The sequence below is a fragment of the Scyliorhinus torazame genome, chromosome 15, assembly GCF_047496885.1.
Source record: "Scyliorhinus torazame isolate Kashiwa2021f chromosome 15, sScyTor2.1, whole genome shotgun sequence".
In the NCBI taxonomy this organism is placed as follows: Eukaryota; Metazoa; Chordata; class Chondrichthyes; order Carcharhiniformes; family Scyliorhinidae; genus Scyliorhinus; species Scyliorhinus torazame.
The window spans coordinates 91,864,168-91,882,734 of record NC_092721.1 but is presented as its reverse complement, the minus strand read 5'-3'; the positions used below and the strand labels follow the sequence as shown (position 1 = coordinate 91,882,734).

At 47.4% G+C, this 18,567-nt stretch overlaps 1 protein-coding gene across 1 annotated transcript in view; it reads left to right on the top strand.

Annotated features, from left to right (window-relative positions):
* The window catches only part of LOC140391414 (centrosomal protein of 63 kDa-like), a 108,156-nt gene extending 89,872 nt beyond the window's left edge, over nt 1–18,284 (top strand). Inside the window, exon 5 of the mRNA XM_072475949.1 lies at nt 17,672–18,284. Within this exon, the coding sequence (XP_072332050.1) occupies nt 17,672–17,884 (213 nt within the window). The 3' untranslated portion in view covers nt 17,885–18,284. The remainder of the gene's footprint in view (nt 1–17,671) is intronic.
* The last annotated feature ends 283 nt before the right edge of the window (nt 18,285–18,567 follow it).

Genomic DNA, 18,567 nt, shown 5'->3' with positions numbered 1-18,567 from the left:
GGGTACTTGTGGGAGGTGATGGAGAGGTTCAGGTTTGGGAAGGGGTTTGTCAGGTGGATTAGGCTGTTGTACGAGCTCCAGAAGGCGAGTGTGGCCACGAACAAGAGGAGGTCTGAGTACTTCCGGTTGCATCGAGGGATCAGGCAGGGGTGTCCCCTGTCCCTCCTGCTCTTCGCACTGGCGATTGAACCCCTGGCTATGGCACTGAGGGAGTCAAGGAACTCGAGGGGATTGGTGCGGGGTGGGGAGGAGCATAGGGTGTCGCTCTATGCGGACGACTTGCTACTATATGTGGCGGACCCGGTGGGGAGAATGCCGGAGATAATGAGGATCCTCAGGGAATTCAGGGATTTCTCAGGGTACAAGCTCAACATGGGGAAGAGCGAGTTGTTCGTGGTTCACCCAGGGGACCAGGAGAGAGGCATTGGCGAGCTCCCACTAAAAAGGGCGGAGAGGAGCTTCAGATATTTGGGGGTCCAGGTGGCCAGGAGCTGGGGGGCCCTGCAAAGACTTAATTTCACGAGGCTAGTGGAGCAAATGGAGGAGGAGTTTAAGAGGTTGGACGCGTTGCCGCTGTCCCTGGCGGGTAGGGTGCAGTCAGTTAAGATGACGGTGCTCCCAAGGTTTTTGTTCCTGTTCCAGTGCCTCTCCATTCTTATCCCGAAGGCCTTCTTTAGGCGGGTCAACAGGAGCATAACGGGGTTTGTGTGGGCGCGAGGGACTCCGAGGGTGAGAAGGGTGATCCTGGAGCGGAGTAGGGATGGGGGGGGGCTGGCACTGCCCAACCTCTGTGGGTACTATTGGGTTGCCAATGTGGCGATGGTGCGCAAGTGGGTGATGGACGGGGAGGGGGCTGCATGGAAGAGGCTGGAGACGGCGTCTTGTGAGGGTACGAGTCTGGAGGCGCTGGCAACGGCGCCGCTGCCGCTCCCTCCAATGAGGTATACCACGAGCCCGGTGGTGGCGGCTACCCTCAAAATCTGGGGGCAGTGGAGGCGGCACAGGGGGGAAGTGGGGGCCTCGGTGTGGACCCCAATACGGGGGAACCACCGGTTTATCCCAGGGAGAATAGATGGAGGGTTTTTGGGGTGGCACAGGGCAGGGATAAGAAGGTTGGGGGACCTGTTTGTGGATGGGAAGTTCGCAAGCCTGGGTGAGCTGGAGGAGAAGTATGGGCTCCCCCAGGGGAACACCTCTAGGTATTTACAGGTGAGGGCATTTGCCAGGCGGCAAGTGGTGGAATTCCCGCGGCTGCTGCCACGCACAGTACAGGACAGAGTGCTCTCGGGGTGGTGGGTTGGAGAGGGGACGATCTCAGCAACTTACCAGGTGATGCAGGAGGAGGAGGAGGTGGAGTTGAAAGGTAAGTGGGAGGAGGAGATGGGGGAGGAGATCGAGGAGGGGATGTGGGCAGATGCCCTTTGGAGGGTGAACTCTTCCTCTTTGTGCGCGAGGCTCAGCCTCATACAGTTTAAGGTGCTGCACAGGGCACACATGACCGGGACAAGGATGAGCCGGTTTTTTGGGGGTGAGGACAGGTGTGTTAGGTGCTCAGGGTGCCCAGCAAACCACACCCATATGTTCCGGGCATGCCCAGCACTGGAGGAATTTTGGAAGGGCGTAGCGAGGACGGTGTCGAGGGTGGTAGGATCCAGGGTCAAACCAGACTGGGGGCTCGCAATATTTGGGGTTGCAGGGGAGCCGGGAGTGCAGGAGGCGAAAGAGGCCGGTATTCTGGCCTTTGCGTCCCTGGTAGGCCGGCGAAGGATTCTTCTTCAGTGGAAGGATGCGAGGCCCCCAAGCGTGGAATCCTGGATCAACGATATGGCGGGGTTTATTAAATTGGAGAGGGTGAAATTTTCCTTAAGGGGATCGGTGCAAGGGTTTTTCAGGCGGTGGCAACCGTTCTTGGACTTCCTGGCAGAACGGTAGACAATGGTCAGCAGCAGCAGCAACCAGGGGGGGGGGGGGGGGGGTTCTACTTTATTTTTGTTTGTTTACACTGGGGGATCTGATGGGGTGTATATATTTGCTATGTTTGCTATGTGTTATTTTGCGGTGTTAATTTATTATTTATGTTTGGGGGAGGGGGGCATGGGGGTTGTTTTATTTTGTTCTGTATTTAATTCTATTGGGTTCCTTTTTCATCTTGTTGCTGATATTTTGTGAAAACCTCAGTAAAAAAAATGTTTTTTTTAAAAAAACGTTTCTGGGCGAATATTCCTTGTTGGTAGCATTCGTGACACAAATAGACCAATTGGCACTAAGACAGACAACATAAGACACAATGCTAGTGGGATCCCGAAGTAGTCTAGAAACAGGCTGCAAACATCAATAAGAAAGAAGATTTGTAGCTAGAAATAATGAGGACAGAAAGACCTTTAACAATTACGGTAGGAGGAATGAAATGGGAAATTTCAACAAAAAAATGAACCCCAGAAATGCCCAGGATGTGGTCAGTTGGTGTTTTCGATGTCATTCAAAATTCCATTATGCAATAAACCGTTCTGAGCAATATGATAGGGCATTTGAAACTAAACACAAGACTCTGAAGAAGAAGGGGAAGATATTAACCAAAGAAAAGGCATTGTCTTCGTAACAAGAAGTTTCAGTCCGGTGATGAAGGAGCGGGTCGTAAAATCCTTCAATTGAGCTGTATTAGACAGCGGATATAAATCTACATTATGTGGAATAAACTAGTTAAAATGTTACCTGGACTCTTTACATGACAAAGATCAGAAGAAGGTTAAGGAATTTGGAAGCTGTACAAGTTTCAGATTTGGGAATGATAATTCCCTTAAATCGCTGAAAAGAGTAGAGATTCCTTGTAAAATCGCCAGAAGGAATCATTTTATTAGCACAGACGTCGTATCCAGTGAAACACCTTTATTATTTAGCCGACCATCGATGAAGAAACACACATGAAGTTTGACATGGAAAACTAAAAGGCCATCATATTTGGAAAAACTGTGGACTTACAATTTACACAGTCTGGACATTATTGTATCCCATTAATCAATCCTAATTTTTCTCATAAAGAAATTAAGGAAGTATCATTAGCATCAGAGGGGAGTCTAGGAAAAAAAGTTGATTGTGTTAAAGTTGCATTGGCAATTTACCCTTCCATCTTCACAAAGATTAAAAATTTTGCTCATGGGTGCGGGTATCAGAGATGAAAAATGCACCAAACTTATAGAACAGAGAAGCGATAGATGTGATTATTTAAGAAATATAGAAAAACACCATCATGACCCATTGTGAGTATGTCCTTAGTGACAAATTTTAAAGTTGTAGCTATGGATCTTAAAGAAAAGAACATTTTCATTTTGCACTTTGTAAACTTGGCAACTGAGTTTAGGCAGTCGATGATTATACGTAGAAAAGAAAAGAATTGTAGAACAGATGATCAAAAAATGGATAGGAACCAGTCTGAGGCCACCAGCAAAGTTCCTCACTGATAATGGGGGGAAATTTGCTAACATTGCTAAGGTATGCTAATGTTACCAACATTTGCTAACGTTGAATTTCGGGATATATGAGAACATGAACATAATAGTTATAAATACAGCTGAAGAAAGCCCTGTGATAGATGAAGTGCTTTGTAAGATTTTGGCAGCAAGGCCAATTAGTACATTAACTTCGGCTTTAGCATGGGTCATCTACACAAATAATTCGCTACAGATGGTAGGAGGCTACAGTTCATATCAGTTGTTTTTTGGCAGAAATTCCAAAATTTCTTCAGCCATGAAAGATTATCCTCCAGTTTGGGAGGGGATTACGATTGGCTCTATCTTTTCTGAAGATTTGTATGCACTGCACGTGGGCAGGAGAGATTTCCTTAAAGCAGAAACCTCAGAAAGAATTCTGAGAGCTTTGAGGCACAATGTTTGGCCATCGGAAACTATTTTCAAACAGTAAGAAGTCTTACCACACCAGGTTAAAGTCCAACAGGTTTATTTTGAATCACTAGCTTTCGGAACACTGCTCCTTCCTCAGGAGAAAGAAGAGGTGGGTTACAGAAACATATATATAGACAAAGTCAAAGATGCAATACGATACTTTGAATGCAAATCTTTGCAGGTAATTTAGTCTACAAGTCCAGACAGAGTAACTGGAGAGAGGGATGATCACAGGTTAAAGAGGTGTGAATTGTCTCAAGCCAGGACAGTTGGTAGGATTTCGCAAGCTCAGGCCGGATGGTGAGGGGTAAATGTAATGCGACATGAATCCAAGGTCTCGGTTGAGGCCGTACGCATGTGTGCGGAACTTGGCTATAAGTTTCTGCTCGGTGATTCTGCGTTGCTGCTCGTCCTGAAGGCCGCCTTGGAGAACGCTTACCCGAAGATCAGAGGCTGAATGCCCTTGACTGCTGACGTGTTCCCCGACTGGAAGGGAACATTCCTGCCTGGCGATTGTCGCGCGATGTCCGTTCATCTGTTGTTGCAGCGTCTGCATGGTCTCGCCAATGTACCACGCTTCGGGACATCCTTTCCTGCAGTGTATGAGGTAGACAACGTTGGCCAATTCGCACGAGTATGTACCACATACCTGGTGGGTGGTGTTCTCATATGTAATGGTGGTACCAATGTCGATCATCTGACACGTCTTGCAGAGATTGCCATGGCAGGGTCGTGTGGTGTCGTGGTCGCTGTTCTGAAGGCTGGGTAGTTTGCTGCAAACAATGGTTTTTTTGAGGTTGTGCGGTTGTTTGAAGGCAAGTAGTGGGGGTATAGGGATGACCTTGGCAAGTTGTTCGTCTTCATCAATGACGTGTTGAAGGCTGCAAAGAAGATGTCGTAGTTTTTCCGCTCTGGGGAAGTACTGGACGACGAAGGGTACTCTGTCGGTTGTGTCCCATGTTTGTCTTCTGAGGAGGTCGGTGCGGTTTTTTGCTGTGGCGCGCTGGGACTGTCGATCAGTATTGAGACTGACTATCGTATTGCATCTTTGACTTTGCCTAAATATCTGTTTCTGGAACCCACCTTTTCATTCACCTGAAGAAGGAGCAGTGCTCCGAAAGCTAGTTGGGCTTTAACCTGGTGTTGTAAGATTTCTTACTGTTCCTACCTCAGTCCAACGCCAGCACCGCCACATCATATTTTCAAACAGGGAGACATGGCATGCTATAAAGAGATAGATTTAGTGGAAAGGTCCAGGAATGGTTATATAGGTACCAATGGTGAAACAATCATTTTGCAGCACGGAAACCAGGCTGATCGGGTTCACTTGTCAAGATTAGTGGGCACAGATTACAAGTTTGAAGATTCAAAAGGGGTTATTGAATGTGCTGAGGAACAAGATACTTCTATCCACAAATGTTACACAATTATGAGGACCAGATTGAGGAAATTGATAGGATATCTGAAGAGGGACATTGATGAGGTTATTTATCCCAAAGGACAATCGCCAAAAGTTGATACTGAAGTGACAAACTTGCCAGAAGGGGCCAGTCAGTGGAAGGATGCAACTATTATTGGTAGAGCAGGTAAAGCCACTGAAAAATGTAAGAACTGGTTGAATGTGCAAGATAAAAGGAAGGAGGTTATGCCCAGGGATTGGGAACATGAAGTACAAAAACGGAGAGCACAGAAACGGAGTGTCAGTTCAGACAGTCGGTCTGACAGTGAACATATAGGAAGAGATAAAGAACTATTGAAAGAACATCTCATAATAGGAAGGGGCGATCAAACAGTAGCAGAACAGAACAAGACATAAAGCTGGATACAGGACGCAGCTTAACAAGGTCAAGAAATATGGTACAGACTAAGAATGCTACAAGGAGAAGAAGCCCATATGATAGAGAGGTCTTAGTGGCTTACAACAAATTAGATGATAAATTAAGAAAAGATGCAAAAGAGCACGAACTGCAAGGCTGCGAAGTGGGGTGCACATGGAGGTCCCAAATAGGGACACGTTCTATCTCATAGGTGGATATGCATGGAAAGGTGCTTCCTGATGGAATTTATAAGGCCAAAGCCTGGATGGTGGCATGAGGTTTTGAAGAAAACTTGAATGACCAAGGTGTAAGAGTAGATTCACTGACGGCAGGAAAGGTTATTTTGAAGATCTTCTTGGCTCTGTTAGCCAGAAATTCTTGAGAATGCAAGTCAATAGATATAAAAGCTGCTTTCTTACAGGGGCATCAGCTGCATCGAGAAAATTTTCTTTGTCCTCCGAGAGAAGCGCCAAATACGGAAAGGGTATTCTAAATTAAATAAATGTATATACGGATTGAATGACTCATTTAGAGTTTGGTATTTCTCAGTAAGGTTGGTTTTGTTAAAGTTGGGCTGCCTTTCGTTGAAAGCAGAGACTGTGATATTTTATTGGCACCAGGGAGTGAGCCTTCAGGCATCTTCATCATGCATCCAGACAATTTTCTGGGCATGGTAGTAGCAAATTTGAAAATACTGTTATTCAAGGATTTAGAATGGAGTTCAAGATTGCAAGTCAGCCTCTGGTGCATTCAAATGCATTAGGTTAAAATCAAGCAGAGTGGTTTGCATGTCACTCTATATCAGCAGCCTTACATGGAGAATATTAACCCATAGCAATTACTCATGGTAGGGCCTCACAAAAGGAGGTGAGTACCCTTCTTAAATTGCCTCCAGAGAGAACAAGGGCACAGCAGTCACAGCCAGATGCTATGGGGGTGTCCTTCAAGGGAGCTGGGCATTGGGGGTGTTGGGCTGCCCTGGAGGGGGCCAGGTCAGGGTCTTCACTGGGGTGGGAGTGGCTTTTAGTCTCTGAAGCGTTGAAGCCTATATGATTTAATGTGAACACCCCATAACGGCACAGGGCACTGCAGCCTGTCTGCTCTAAAATCCTCTCACATGACAGAGCCATTCTGCAGCTTGTCTCTTGGAGAAGCAATTCATTCCCCTTGAGATTTTCCCTTCGTACTTGCCTGTTTAAATTCCATTTCACCCCCCTTGAAGTTTTGATAGGCTCTGTGGTCAATGTTGCAGTATGCCCCCTTTGATCACTTTGTACTTGCTTGTTTTCCATTTCCCTCCCCTTTGACTTTAACCAGCCTCTTGATTGACAGCTGAAGGCTATCTCAAAGGAGGGTTAGTTTTATTTGTTTTTATAGCACATCACAATCCATTACCTCTTAAATGCTTCCTCTTTTCAACAGATGCTTTCTGAGTGCTTTTTATTCATAATCGTTCTCTTCAACTCCAAAGTTCTTCCGAGAAAGATCAGGGGCGGAATTCCCCAATAATGGGGCTATGTCCCCACGCCAGCGTAAAAACGCTGGACTTCCAGTGGTCTAGCCAGCTGGTTTGTGATGCAGAACAAGGCCAGCAGCGCGGGTTGAATTCCCGTACCAGCTTACCCGAACAGGCGCCGGAATGTAGCGACTAGGGGCTTTTCACAGTAACTTCATACTGGTGACAATAAAAGGGTATTATTATTATCATTATTATTATGATGATGATTCTCCTACCTGCAGGGGGCTAGCTGGGTTCCGGAGTGCTTCTCGCAGCTCTGGCTGCAGATACCGGACCCTGCACTTCCGGTCGGGAGTCCGCACATGCGCGTGGCTGTGGCCTGCAGAGGCCGCCCCGTGGGACATGACGGACTCAGACCACGGAGCGGCACCAGAAATGTAGCCCCCCCCCCCCCCCGGGATTGCGCGGGTCTGTGATGCCCGATCGCCCCCCAGGCCGTCCATGATGCCCCCCCCCCCCCCCGGTGATAGATCTCCCCGCCTCCCACCAGGGCAGCTGTTCTCGATGGCCGATAGGTGGTTAGAACCATGCTGTCGGGAACTCGGCCAGTTTTCCTCGGAGAATCGCGGGGGTGGGGGGGGTGGAGCTCTGTCAATGGCCCTCTACCAGCTCCATGTAATTCACGCGCACACGATTAGCGAGCGATTCTCCATCGGACCGGATTTCGGCGCAAATGTCCATTCTCCGCCTCCGTGCCAATTTCGGCACGGAGGCTTGGGGAATCCAGCCCAGGAGCTCTGTCTGAGTGCTCATTTAGACTGGATCTTTTGCAACCTCTGATGCCTGAACAGCATGCCTGTACTGGAGGCATTTTTTCACCATAGAAGCAACTGGCGCCACTTAGACATACAGTGCAAAGGTTACTCGATGAGGACCCTCTCACAGACACTGTTGAAATCTCTGGATGAGCCCCAGAGAATTGAGCACAATCTCCCTGGTGTTTCTGTCAATGGCCATGGGGATTGGAGCTCCTTTTCTGGGTGGGAGGGAATGTACAGAATGAATGTTGCCAGCCCAAGTGGCTTGCTACATGTCACTCAGAGAGAAGATGGGACAATCATGTTAAGAATTGGGGAGGGGTGCAAACTTGGACTCCCCATCAGGCTTAAATGCTCAAGTCATGCACTGGCTGCCAAAGTTCATTGAGTGTGATAGCATGACAACAATAAGATTGAGGGATGTCCAAGCCGGAGTATCCACCATGCATTGTTGGATGTATCATTGTTGTGATAGTACGTGTGTCCTCTCACATTCCTGCGGATCCTGCTCGTCCAAATAATTGGCCATTATCATTAATGTTTCACCACTCTCCGCTACCTCACTCTCCAAGTTAGGGTCAGGGGAAGAATCCCTCAATGTCAAGAGCTTAAGGTCGTGGCCCAGGCAGCATGAGGAGTAGGTGAGCCCATTGCAGTACCAACCACATGACTGCCCTGGTGCATGCAGGAGCCATCAAGTTACACATTAGCGTCCAGGTGCTGGAGCACATCAGGGGCCTGATAGCAGCTGAAGAAGCAGAACTGCCGGGTGGGACAATCGACGACAATGTGAGTCCATGGGGCAGTGCCCATGGCCATTGAGGCCATGATGTGTTATGGGCAGCAAATATTCGAGCTGGCACTGGGTGCCGGGGATCGTGATTGGTTGTCTGCCTCCAGGGTCATGAAACAAGAGGTGCTGGAGGAGGGATGGTTGTGTTGAGGTTTGCAGGATAGAAGACCTTACTGACTGTTTTTCTCTTTCCTTCTACATATACTCCCAGATTAACTGTGAATTTTGGGATAGAGCCATTTGAGACTGCCATTGTCTAAATAGCACTCGAGGTGGACAGATATCAACGACTGTGGGTGGCATGGTGGTGCAGTAGTTAGCACTGCTGCCTACTGCGCTGAGAACCCGGGTTTGATCTCGGCCCCGGGTCAGTGTCCCGGGATTTGCACAATTTCCCCATGCCTGCACTGGTCTCACCCCCACAACCCAAAGATGTGCAGTGTAGGTGGATTGGCCACGCTAAATTGTCCCATAATTGGAAAAGAAAAATTGGGTACTCTTAAAAAAAAAAAATGTTTTAAAGACAGCGGCGACTGCGTCAAGGTCAATGCAGACTGGAGCCTGCACCACAGCAACAGGGAGCCACCACTCAGGCTCCAGAACTGCCACCCATCAGGCTGTAGAATAGACCAGAAAGATGCACCAATGAAGAGCTAGGATGTACAGGCCTTGATGATTCTTCAATGCGCTGTTGGACACCATGTTCCGCCGAAGACTCCTGGCGCCTCGAAGAGGAGGAGGAAGAGATCCGCCCTGGGTGGTCATGAAAGACATGGCTGTCCTCAATTTCTATCCCACTGGGTTATTCCAGGGCTGGGGTGGGGACCTGTGCGGCATCTCACAATCATCAGCCCACAGGTGCATCCAGGAGGTGACGGATGCTGTGTATGCCCAGGAATCAAACTGCATCCACTTCGACCTGGACCAGGCCCACGATGATGTCTGGGCTGCAGGAATCGCCACCATCGCCAGGATGCTCCAGGTCCAGGGGGCCATCGATGGCACACATGTTGTTCTGAGAGCACCATGGCATCAGAGATTGACCTTTATCAACAGAAAGGGGTTCCACTCTGACCACCTCAGGATCATGCGTGTGTGCGCACACGAATCAGGAAGCCTGCATGAGAGTTACATCCTGGGCACTCGGAGGTCCCAGTGACTTTCACGACTATCCCAGGAACGACTCATTGGCTTGTGGGAAACAATAGATTTCCATTGCGATAATGGCTCACGACGACAGTGCAGAGGCCCAAGACCGAGGCTGAGTCCGGCCCACGCTGCCAACCAGATTGTCATTGTGCAGTGCATTGGGCTGCTAAAAATGCGGACCTGCTGCCTTGACCGCTCTGGTGGTGCTCTTCAGTTTAACCCCCAGAGGGTCTCCAGCATAGTTGTGGTCTACTGTGCCCTTCACAACCTGGAACAGCAGTAGGGCAATGTGATGGAGGAGGAGGAAGAACCTGTGGTATCATCTGATGAAGAGGACCAGGAGGGAGTTGAAGACAAGGCCGAAGAGGAGCCGGAGGATGGAGGACAGGCAGCGGCAAGGGTCCAACAGGCCAAGAGGACCAGGGAGGTCCTTATAACCACCAGATTTGCTTCTCCCCGTGTCTGAGTGGGTCTCACCCTCACAACCCAAAAACGTTCAGCGTAGGTGGATTGACCATGCTAAATTGCCCCTTAATTGGAACAAAAAAAGAATTGTGGACTCTAAATTTATTTTTAAAAGTGAAAAGAAATAACCACCAGGTTCGCTAGATAGGAGGCTTTGTGTCCGACAGCTCAACCCCGCTTCCCTGAACCCAGTTCACCCTTCTCTGGGGGCCATCGATGGCACACATGTTGTTCTGAGAGCACCATGGCATCAGAGATTGACCTTTATCAACAGAAAGGTCTGTTGGCCTGCGTTGGCAGTGTGTGTGGGTCAATATTCAAGCAGGAGGGTGATGATGACTCACTGTCAGGAAAGCTGTGGTGTTCTGCAGATTCTTAAGCCTGACCCCTGCCTTTCTGCTGACAGCGCACTGACTCCCAGTCTCATGTCTGAATGAGTGTCAGGGGCACATTCTTTTAGCCCAGAAGTACATGGTGCGGGAGGAGGGGTTGGAGGAGGAAGGAGCAAGGATGTGTCCAGTGAGTGATGAGGCTTGCACTGTAGGATTTCATGTGGGTTTCATGGCTCTTACTGTTTGGCGTGGGGTTGGGGAATGGGGTGTCAGACCTGCGATTGGGTCCGCAGACCGGAGAATTGCCGCCAGTCGCTTGACCGCGGTTGACGCGGCGTCGGTCGGGGGCCATTGAAAGAGGCCTCTGCGGCGATTCTCCGCCGGCAGCTGGCCAAGTACCCACTGGCTTGGTTCTAACATGGTTACACCCGGTGGGCACTCGGAGTGGCGGCTGCCCTGCTGGGGTGTGGGGGTATCCGTCACCGGGCGGGGGGTCTTCCAGGATGGCCAGGGTTCCGATCGGGGGCTACCGATCGGCGGGCGGGCGTGATTTGGGGGAGGCCTCTATTGTTGGGGCCGGCTTGCTGTGTGGGTCCGCCATGTCGCGCGGGGCGGCCACCACAGGCGGCCGCCGTGCGCATGCACGGACCCGCAGCCGGAAGTGCAGGGCCCCATATCGGCAGCTGGAGCTGCGCGGAGCGGAGCACTCTGGCACCCTGCTGGCCCACTTCAGGTAAGTGAATCGCTGGGCCAAGGGGCCCGTTGACGCCGGCGTGAAACGCTCCAGTGTTTACACCGGCGTCAACACTTAGTCACCGTTTCGGAGAATGCTGGTCCTTGTATGCTTCATTAAGATCATCTCTCATTTTTTCTAAATTCTAGAGAATATAGGCACTCTCTACTCAGCCGCTCACCATAGGGCAGCTCCCTCATTCCAGCGACTAACTTAGTGAACCTTTGCTGTACCACCTCCAATTAAAGTATATCACCCATAAATATGGAGACCAAAACTGCACAGTGTTCCAGAGGTGGTTTCGCCAAAACCCTGCACAATTGTATCAAGATTTCCTTATTCCTGTACTTCAATCCCCTTGTAATTCCTAATTGTTTGCTGTACCTGCATGCTAACTTTCTGCATTCCTTGTACGAGCAACCCAAGATTCTTTGAAGATCTCAGCTATCTGGTTAATGATTTGTGGCTCTGATCCTTTCATTCTTACCTTTGACTTAAGCTGAAAATAGATGAAATACAGCTAACGAGGAATACAAAAAGAAAACAAGAGTAAGAATGCATCTGCAAATGCAGAGATATCTGCTAGTCCACCCATCACTGTGTGAAGAGAACAGATGGGGTGTTAATAACACACAAGCTCGCGCTCTAATTAGATATTTTGTTGTTAGCGCATGCAATATTATTTGCTTGTTCGCACTCAGACTTAATGGACAAGTTAATGTATCTTGCATATCATGGAATATATAATTACAATGATGCACAGCAGTAGTCCTGTGCTTCATTATCAATCTCCCAAGAATTTCCGAGCTCTCCCTCCTGAACAGAATTTCAATAGCTTCCATCTATGGAGAGAATTGTTAATATCGTGAAATCCACCACCTGTTCCAAGTAATGTGCTCCTGTCACTTGATACTTTTTGCCATAAATCTGTGCTTCCCAAACTTTTTCCCATTTTAATGCCTCAGATTTTGTGTGACCCCAGAGTGAAAATTTGGGAGGTATGAGAGTTGTTGAGCAGGGTGGGGATACTTCAAACAGCTTGCACAATCATTATTGTGCAGAGCACTTGAAACAGTTGAATACTTACAACAACCTCAATTCGAATTTGATATGCCATAAAATCCACATTGTAAACTGGATTCATGGATAATTAAGTCTTTATAATTCTCTATACCTCGCTATAATTCTTAGCTGCATAAAATCTTGAAGTTCCATTTTGCATGTACAGGATATTTGATATACATGACTGCAAATTACACAGTCACCACAATAAGATTTTGATGTACAATCATAGCAGATTTTCCTCCCTACAAAAATATTATAGCTCATAAAACTTTTAGTCAGCCTGACTGGAAATATAGAATCATAGAATCCCTACAATGCAGAAGGAGAGCATTCGTTTCATTGAGTCTGCCCTGACCCTCTGAAAGAGGACTCCACCCAAGCCCACTTCCTCACCCTATGTCATAACCCCTTAACCTAACTGACACATCCCTGGACACTAAGGGGCATTTTAGCATGGCCAATCCACCTAACCTGCACATCTTTGGGCTATGGGAGGAAACCGGAGTACCCTGAGGAAACCCACGCAGACATGGGAGAATGTGCAAACTTGTAAGGCAGCAGTTCTCACCACTGTGCCACCGTGCCGTTCCTTCACTGTCGCTGGGTCAAAATCCTGGAACACCCTACTTAATAGCACAGTGGGTGAACTTACACCTCATGAACTGCAGCAGTTCACGAAGGCAGGTCACCACCACCTTCTTAAGGGCAATTAGGAATGGGCAATAAATGTTCGCCAAGCCAGCGAAACTCACTTCCATTGAATTAATTTTTTTTTAAGTATATCTCTCAAATTTAGACTGATTCGCCAAAGCAACATCGCGGGTATTGCCCAGGCGCTGGCCAATGTGGAGCAGACACAGAGGAATGTGGCCCAGTCCCAGAGGAAGATGGCGCAGTCACTGGCTGATGTGACACAGACCCAGAAGGTGTGGCACTATCGTAGCGTTACTATATGTGGCGCAATCTCAGACAGAGATTGTCCACTCCCTGCGTTCCATGGCTGCAAGTGTGCGGACCCTGGTCGAGTCCAGAGCAGGCCTCCAGGACTTCCAGCGCCAGGTGGCGGATAGCCTCAGGGGTTACCTTTGCTTGCACCCTCGTCCCATGAGTAGGAGTAGCCTGGGGGTCATTGGGCACCCCGAGGGAGGAGAAGGCAATGGGGCCCGTGCCAGTGACTTCCACAGAGGAGGTTCCGGAACACTGCAGCACCTTGGACTCTCCCCCTACTGTCCCTGGTGCATCTGGTGGGCAGCGGACAGAACTGAATGGCACAACGCCACCAGGGACACCCAAGCAGCAGCCAGGTCCATCCAGTCCCGATCACCCCAAAAGACACCCGCCAACGGGGACCCAGGTCGCACAGCAAGAATCACAGCAGGCCACCTCCACTCCTGCTGTACCACATGGGGAACCAACTAGACGTAGTGTTAGGGCCAGTAAGGCTAGAAAGTAAGACATCAGTTAAGTTGGTGCGGGTGCAGAGCACAGTTTAGTTATAGGGGCTAGGGTACAAATCTGTAAATATTAGTTCACATTAAATACCCGTTCCCACTTTACAACCTGTCTCAGTGCTCTGTCAGATGGGTGTGAGGGGTGGGCTGGTCTGGGCTGGCCGGAGGGGTCGTGGAAAGGGCAGGGAGGGGGGGGTTGCCGTCGTGAGCATGTCAGGAATCATCGAGTGTGCCAGGATGATGGCGTCATGCATACTACCCGGGTATCGGGCACAGACGTATATGATGCGCATCTGATGGTCACATATCAACTGCATGTTCATCGAGTGCTACCCCTTTCGGCTGGTGTAGAGAGGCCTGTCTTCTGCAGGTGTTGTCATCATGCATCCCGCCGATCAACCCCAGATCCGGGGCATCCCATCGATGGTGGGAAACCCCGCCGCCCGGGCAGCCTGGCGGGCTCAGTCCACATTGGAATGGATGTATTGAGGCGCCTGGGCATACAGGGCCTCCGTGATGACACAGATGAACGTGTGCACCGAGGTCTGTGAGATTCTGGACAGGTCCCAACTCGGCACCTGGAAGGAGCCCGTCGTGTCAAGGTTCAGGGCGATCGTCACCGTGATCGGGTGTCCTCCCCCATAGCCCCTCGGTGCCCAACAGGGCTCCCCCACCCCAGCCAGCCCGACCAGTGTCCAGGCCGACAGCCCACAGTCGCTTCTCTCTGTGTCCTACCTCCTCTGTCTCTCTCCCTCATCAGCCATGACGCCAGTTTCACTATTTTTAAAAGCACAAATGAACCGCACCATCCGGAACTCGGCCCATTGAATGCGGAGAATCGCGGAGGCTCCTGAGAATACCGGGTCAGGCCCGCTAATGATATGCAAATAGTGTTTACTCTACATGCATTCCGGTCCGCATTGACGCCGCTGTCGAGCTGACAGTTAATTGCGATTTGGCGTCAAATCGGCGCCCGCCGCAATTTTGGCGTCAGAACCTATTCTCTGCCCAATCACGTTTCGAGCTTTCAGCGTTAGCCAACGGAGAATCCCACCCCATTTCTCTCTCGATCTGTTGGCTTGCCACCTTGGTCACACCGGTCTTCAATGTAGTCTTTCCATTCATTATTTACTTATTTAGGTTCTGTAAGCAGAACACCATCTGCCAGCAGTATCCTCTTTTTATTTTCTTACCTAAATTAGGAAATATTTAGAGCTATAAAATAACTGAAGCAGAAAAGCAGAAGGGTGTGATAGAGCTCCCGCAGAAATAATAAAAGGATATGGAGAGAAGGCAACAAGAGAACTGATTAACCTATGTAAGAACCTGTACACTGAGGAAGAATAGCCGGAAGATTTTTCAGGCAACACAATGGTCTTTTTTGAGAAGAAGTGTGAAAAACGTTGCACCGTTACTTTAATCACACGTGTCTAAGGTAAGGTTAAAGATTGTAGCAAATAGACTGGAAACCAAAGCAAATCATGACATCAACTGTGATTAATTCAGTTTGAGGGAGGCTTGTGGAACTAAAGAGGCTATAAGAGTAATGAGAGTGTTAAGCAGACGAAGCTTAGAAAATCACCAAGAAGTAGTGTACATTTGCTTTGTGGATTAGGAAAACGCTTTTGAACTGGCAAAAACTGTTGCAAGTGCTAGAAGTGATCAGAGTTGATTAAAGAGATAAAAGAATGATTGTAATAGCTCTGTACATGGGGCAGGCTGCTATAATCAGGACAGTATTTAGTGAAACTGAATTTGGCTTGATTGGGCACAGGGTGAGACAAAACTCTCTACTGTCACCATTGCCCTTGAACATCTCTGTGGAAGTCATGATAAAAGCAGCATGAAATGAAGTTAAAAAAAGCTGTCAAAGTAGGAGGTCAAATGGGGAAGGTGTCTTGGGTCACAGTGGCAGCACCCTATCTCTGAGCGAGAAGTCTCACTCCAGGACTCGATAGCCATGGAAAGCGCATTCATAACGAGGTCAATCAGGTTTATTATCAACCTACAAATTCTTCCAATATCCCTAAGGCAGGCAGTACGAACAGGATAGTTTTCTGGTCAGCCAGAACCTACAGAAGGAAAAAGCAAACCATTTAAGTAGGTTCCCAGGCATAACCATAGTCCAACACATTGAAGTTCATAATTACTGGCACCCTCATAGGGGATGGTATCTGAAGAGAGAGAGTGATGTTTTCAGATAACCAGGCCTTATTGACCAGCACAGGCGGAGGTCTACCAATACTAATGACTGAAGCGGTGAAAACATTTGGAAGGAAAACTTATGTAAAAATTACAAAAATTATGAAGCCTTGAAGAAATAAGGAGGGAAAAGTAAAAATCAAGATACATGGTCAACAGCTGGAACAAGTATCACAGTTTACGTATCTGGGAAGCATTTTGTCAGAAGATGGTTAATGTCATAAAAGAATCAAAATTAGAATAGCAATGGCAAACATAAAGAAATGCTAGCATAAAAACGTGTAGTGATCTTAAGAAAATAATGATCAAGATTATGATTTGGAGTATCTTGTCATACAGAGCAGGGAGTCAGTTAGCTCAGTTGGCTGGACAGCTGGTTTGTGAAGCGGAACGACGGCAATAACATGGGTTCAATTACCATACCTGCTGAAGCTATTCATGAAGGCCCTGCCTTCCCAACCTTGCCCCTCACCTGAGGTGTGGTGACCTTCAAGTTAAATCACCACCAGTCAGCTCTCAAAGGGGAGAGCAGCCTATGGTCCTCTGGGACTCTGACAACATTTATATAGAGCTTAAATGCAAAAAGCCAGCTATAGACCTGAATGGGTTCTCTCTTGAGGTTTTTGGGAGGAATAGAAGTTGGTAGCCCCTAGGTTTCTGGACAATATTGTGGCCAGGTATTTGTAGAGATAAATCTTAACAGGTAAGACAAGTTGGCCCCTCGCTCTCCCACTGCCTGGGTTGACTGGTTGTCCAGGCAGGAATCTCTTCTTTACAGAGGAATGGACCCTTTTGTGCCCTACTAGTTTCCCGACTGACCTGTTTCTGGCTAGTTCTTGGAGTAATAAGATATGTTATTGGAAGCCAATTTCAATTATGTGACCACATGATGTCCAGATAAATTGTTGGAAACTAGAAGCCATTGGCACATATTGGAAGATGCAAGATGATAAATGATTGCTCTGTGGCTCTCTTTGTTCAGTATCAAGCTCAGGGAAATTAAGTCTGGGGCTCCATTGATTTTGAGTTCCTGTTCATAGCCCGAACATGGGCTGTAAATTCCATAAGTAGTTTTGCAATTTGAATGTCTTTTCAAGGGAGGGTCTTCCACCCATTGACATTTATATTTTAATAACTTCCCAGAAGCACATTCAGACAGGAGTTAATCCTTTGTGCAGAAATCATAGACGGTCACTTGACCCATGGTGGCCATCTTTCAGAACGTTGTCATTTTTTAAATAGTCTAATTAGATAGTTTGTTTCTTGAAAATTAGGAATATAGTACATTTACTGGGCATGACATTCTCCAAGTTCAAGACAAAGAAGCAATGTTGAACCATGATCCGGCATGACTACAAATTATGTAATTAGATTGCAAATGTTTACTTTTGATGAATATCTGATTTGCAAATAATGAAACAGGACAATCATTCAATGGGGATCACGATAACCTATTAATGTTATGTTGAAAACTTTTGTAATGTTTAGAAGTCCAAAGAGATGTCAGACACTTCTTCACTAACAGAGCACTTCCTTGAAGAAGAAGAAGAACGAGCACGAGTGTTGGAGGAGCTGCTTAATTCCCACATTGATGAACTACAGACTGATTCAAAGCACACAATTAAAATGTATGCTGGAGCTACAGTGGATGTGCCTGATACCACTGCTTTATTGTGTCAATGTACTTGTCAAGAAACTTAAAATAGTATGGATCTCTTGAAATTAGTATATGTAGTACATAGTAAATTAATAGACTCATGACATCTGTGACTAACACAGCAATTGAGTGTACACATGCCTGCAACTACTAAATAATTGTATGCACATAACCTATAATTTAAGCTGTTCAAAACTCCTGGAGTGAACTTTTATGTGAATAATGTTAATGTTTTGGGACATATCTTTAAGAAAAGATTATTCTGTTAATTTAGATACAATTTTACATTTGATTATTAACACTTCTCTCATCGTCATCTTGGGTAAAGGAAACTGTTATTTTGGGAAAACTTCAAGCAGTGACTTTATCATTAAGAAATGTTTGTACCAACACACATGCCTTGTGCTTGTACCTTAATTAAGTCTATATATATAACTATCAAAAGTTTTGTGGTTTCATCCAGCTTGTGTTGTGTAATATTTAATTCTTGCAGCTGACATGTTTTCACTGTCATGGGAAGTTGGAGATAGGGTGCATGTTTGCAAGTACAAAGGGTTTCCATCAAATGTGTTGGTTGTTTTCTATTCTATGTTGCTATCTCTAGAATCATATATTGCTTTGGTTCCCAAGTTAGGTAATGCTGTCACTCATGTTTCCTTCCCACCTCCTTACTATATTGTGTCCACTGGGACTTTAGTTTTCTAAACCCTTTTCCTCTTTATCACCC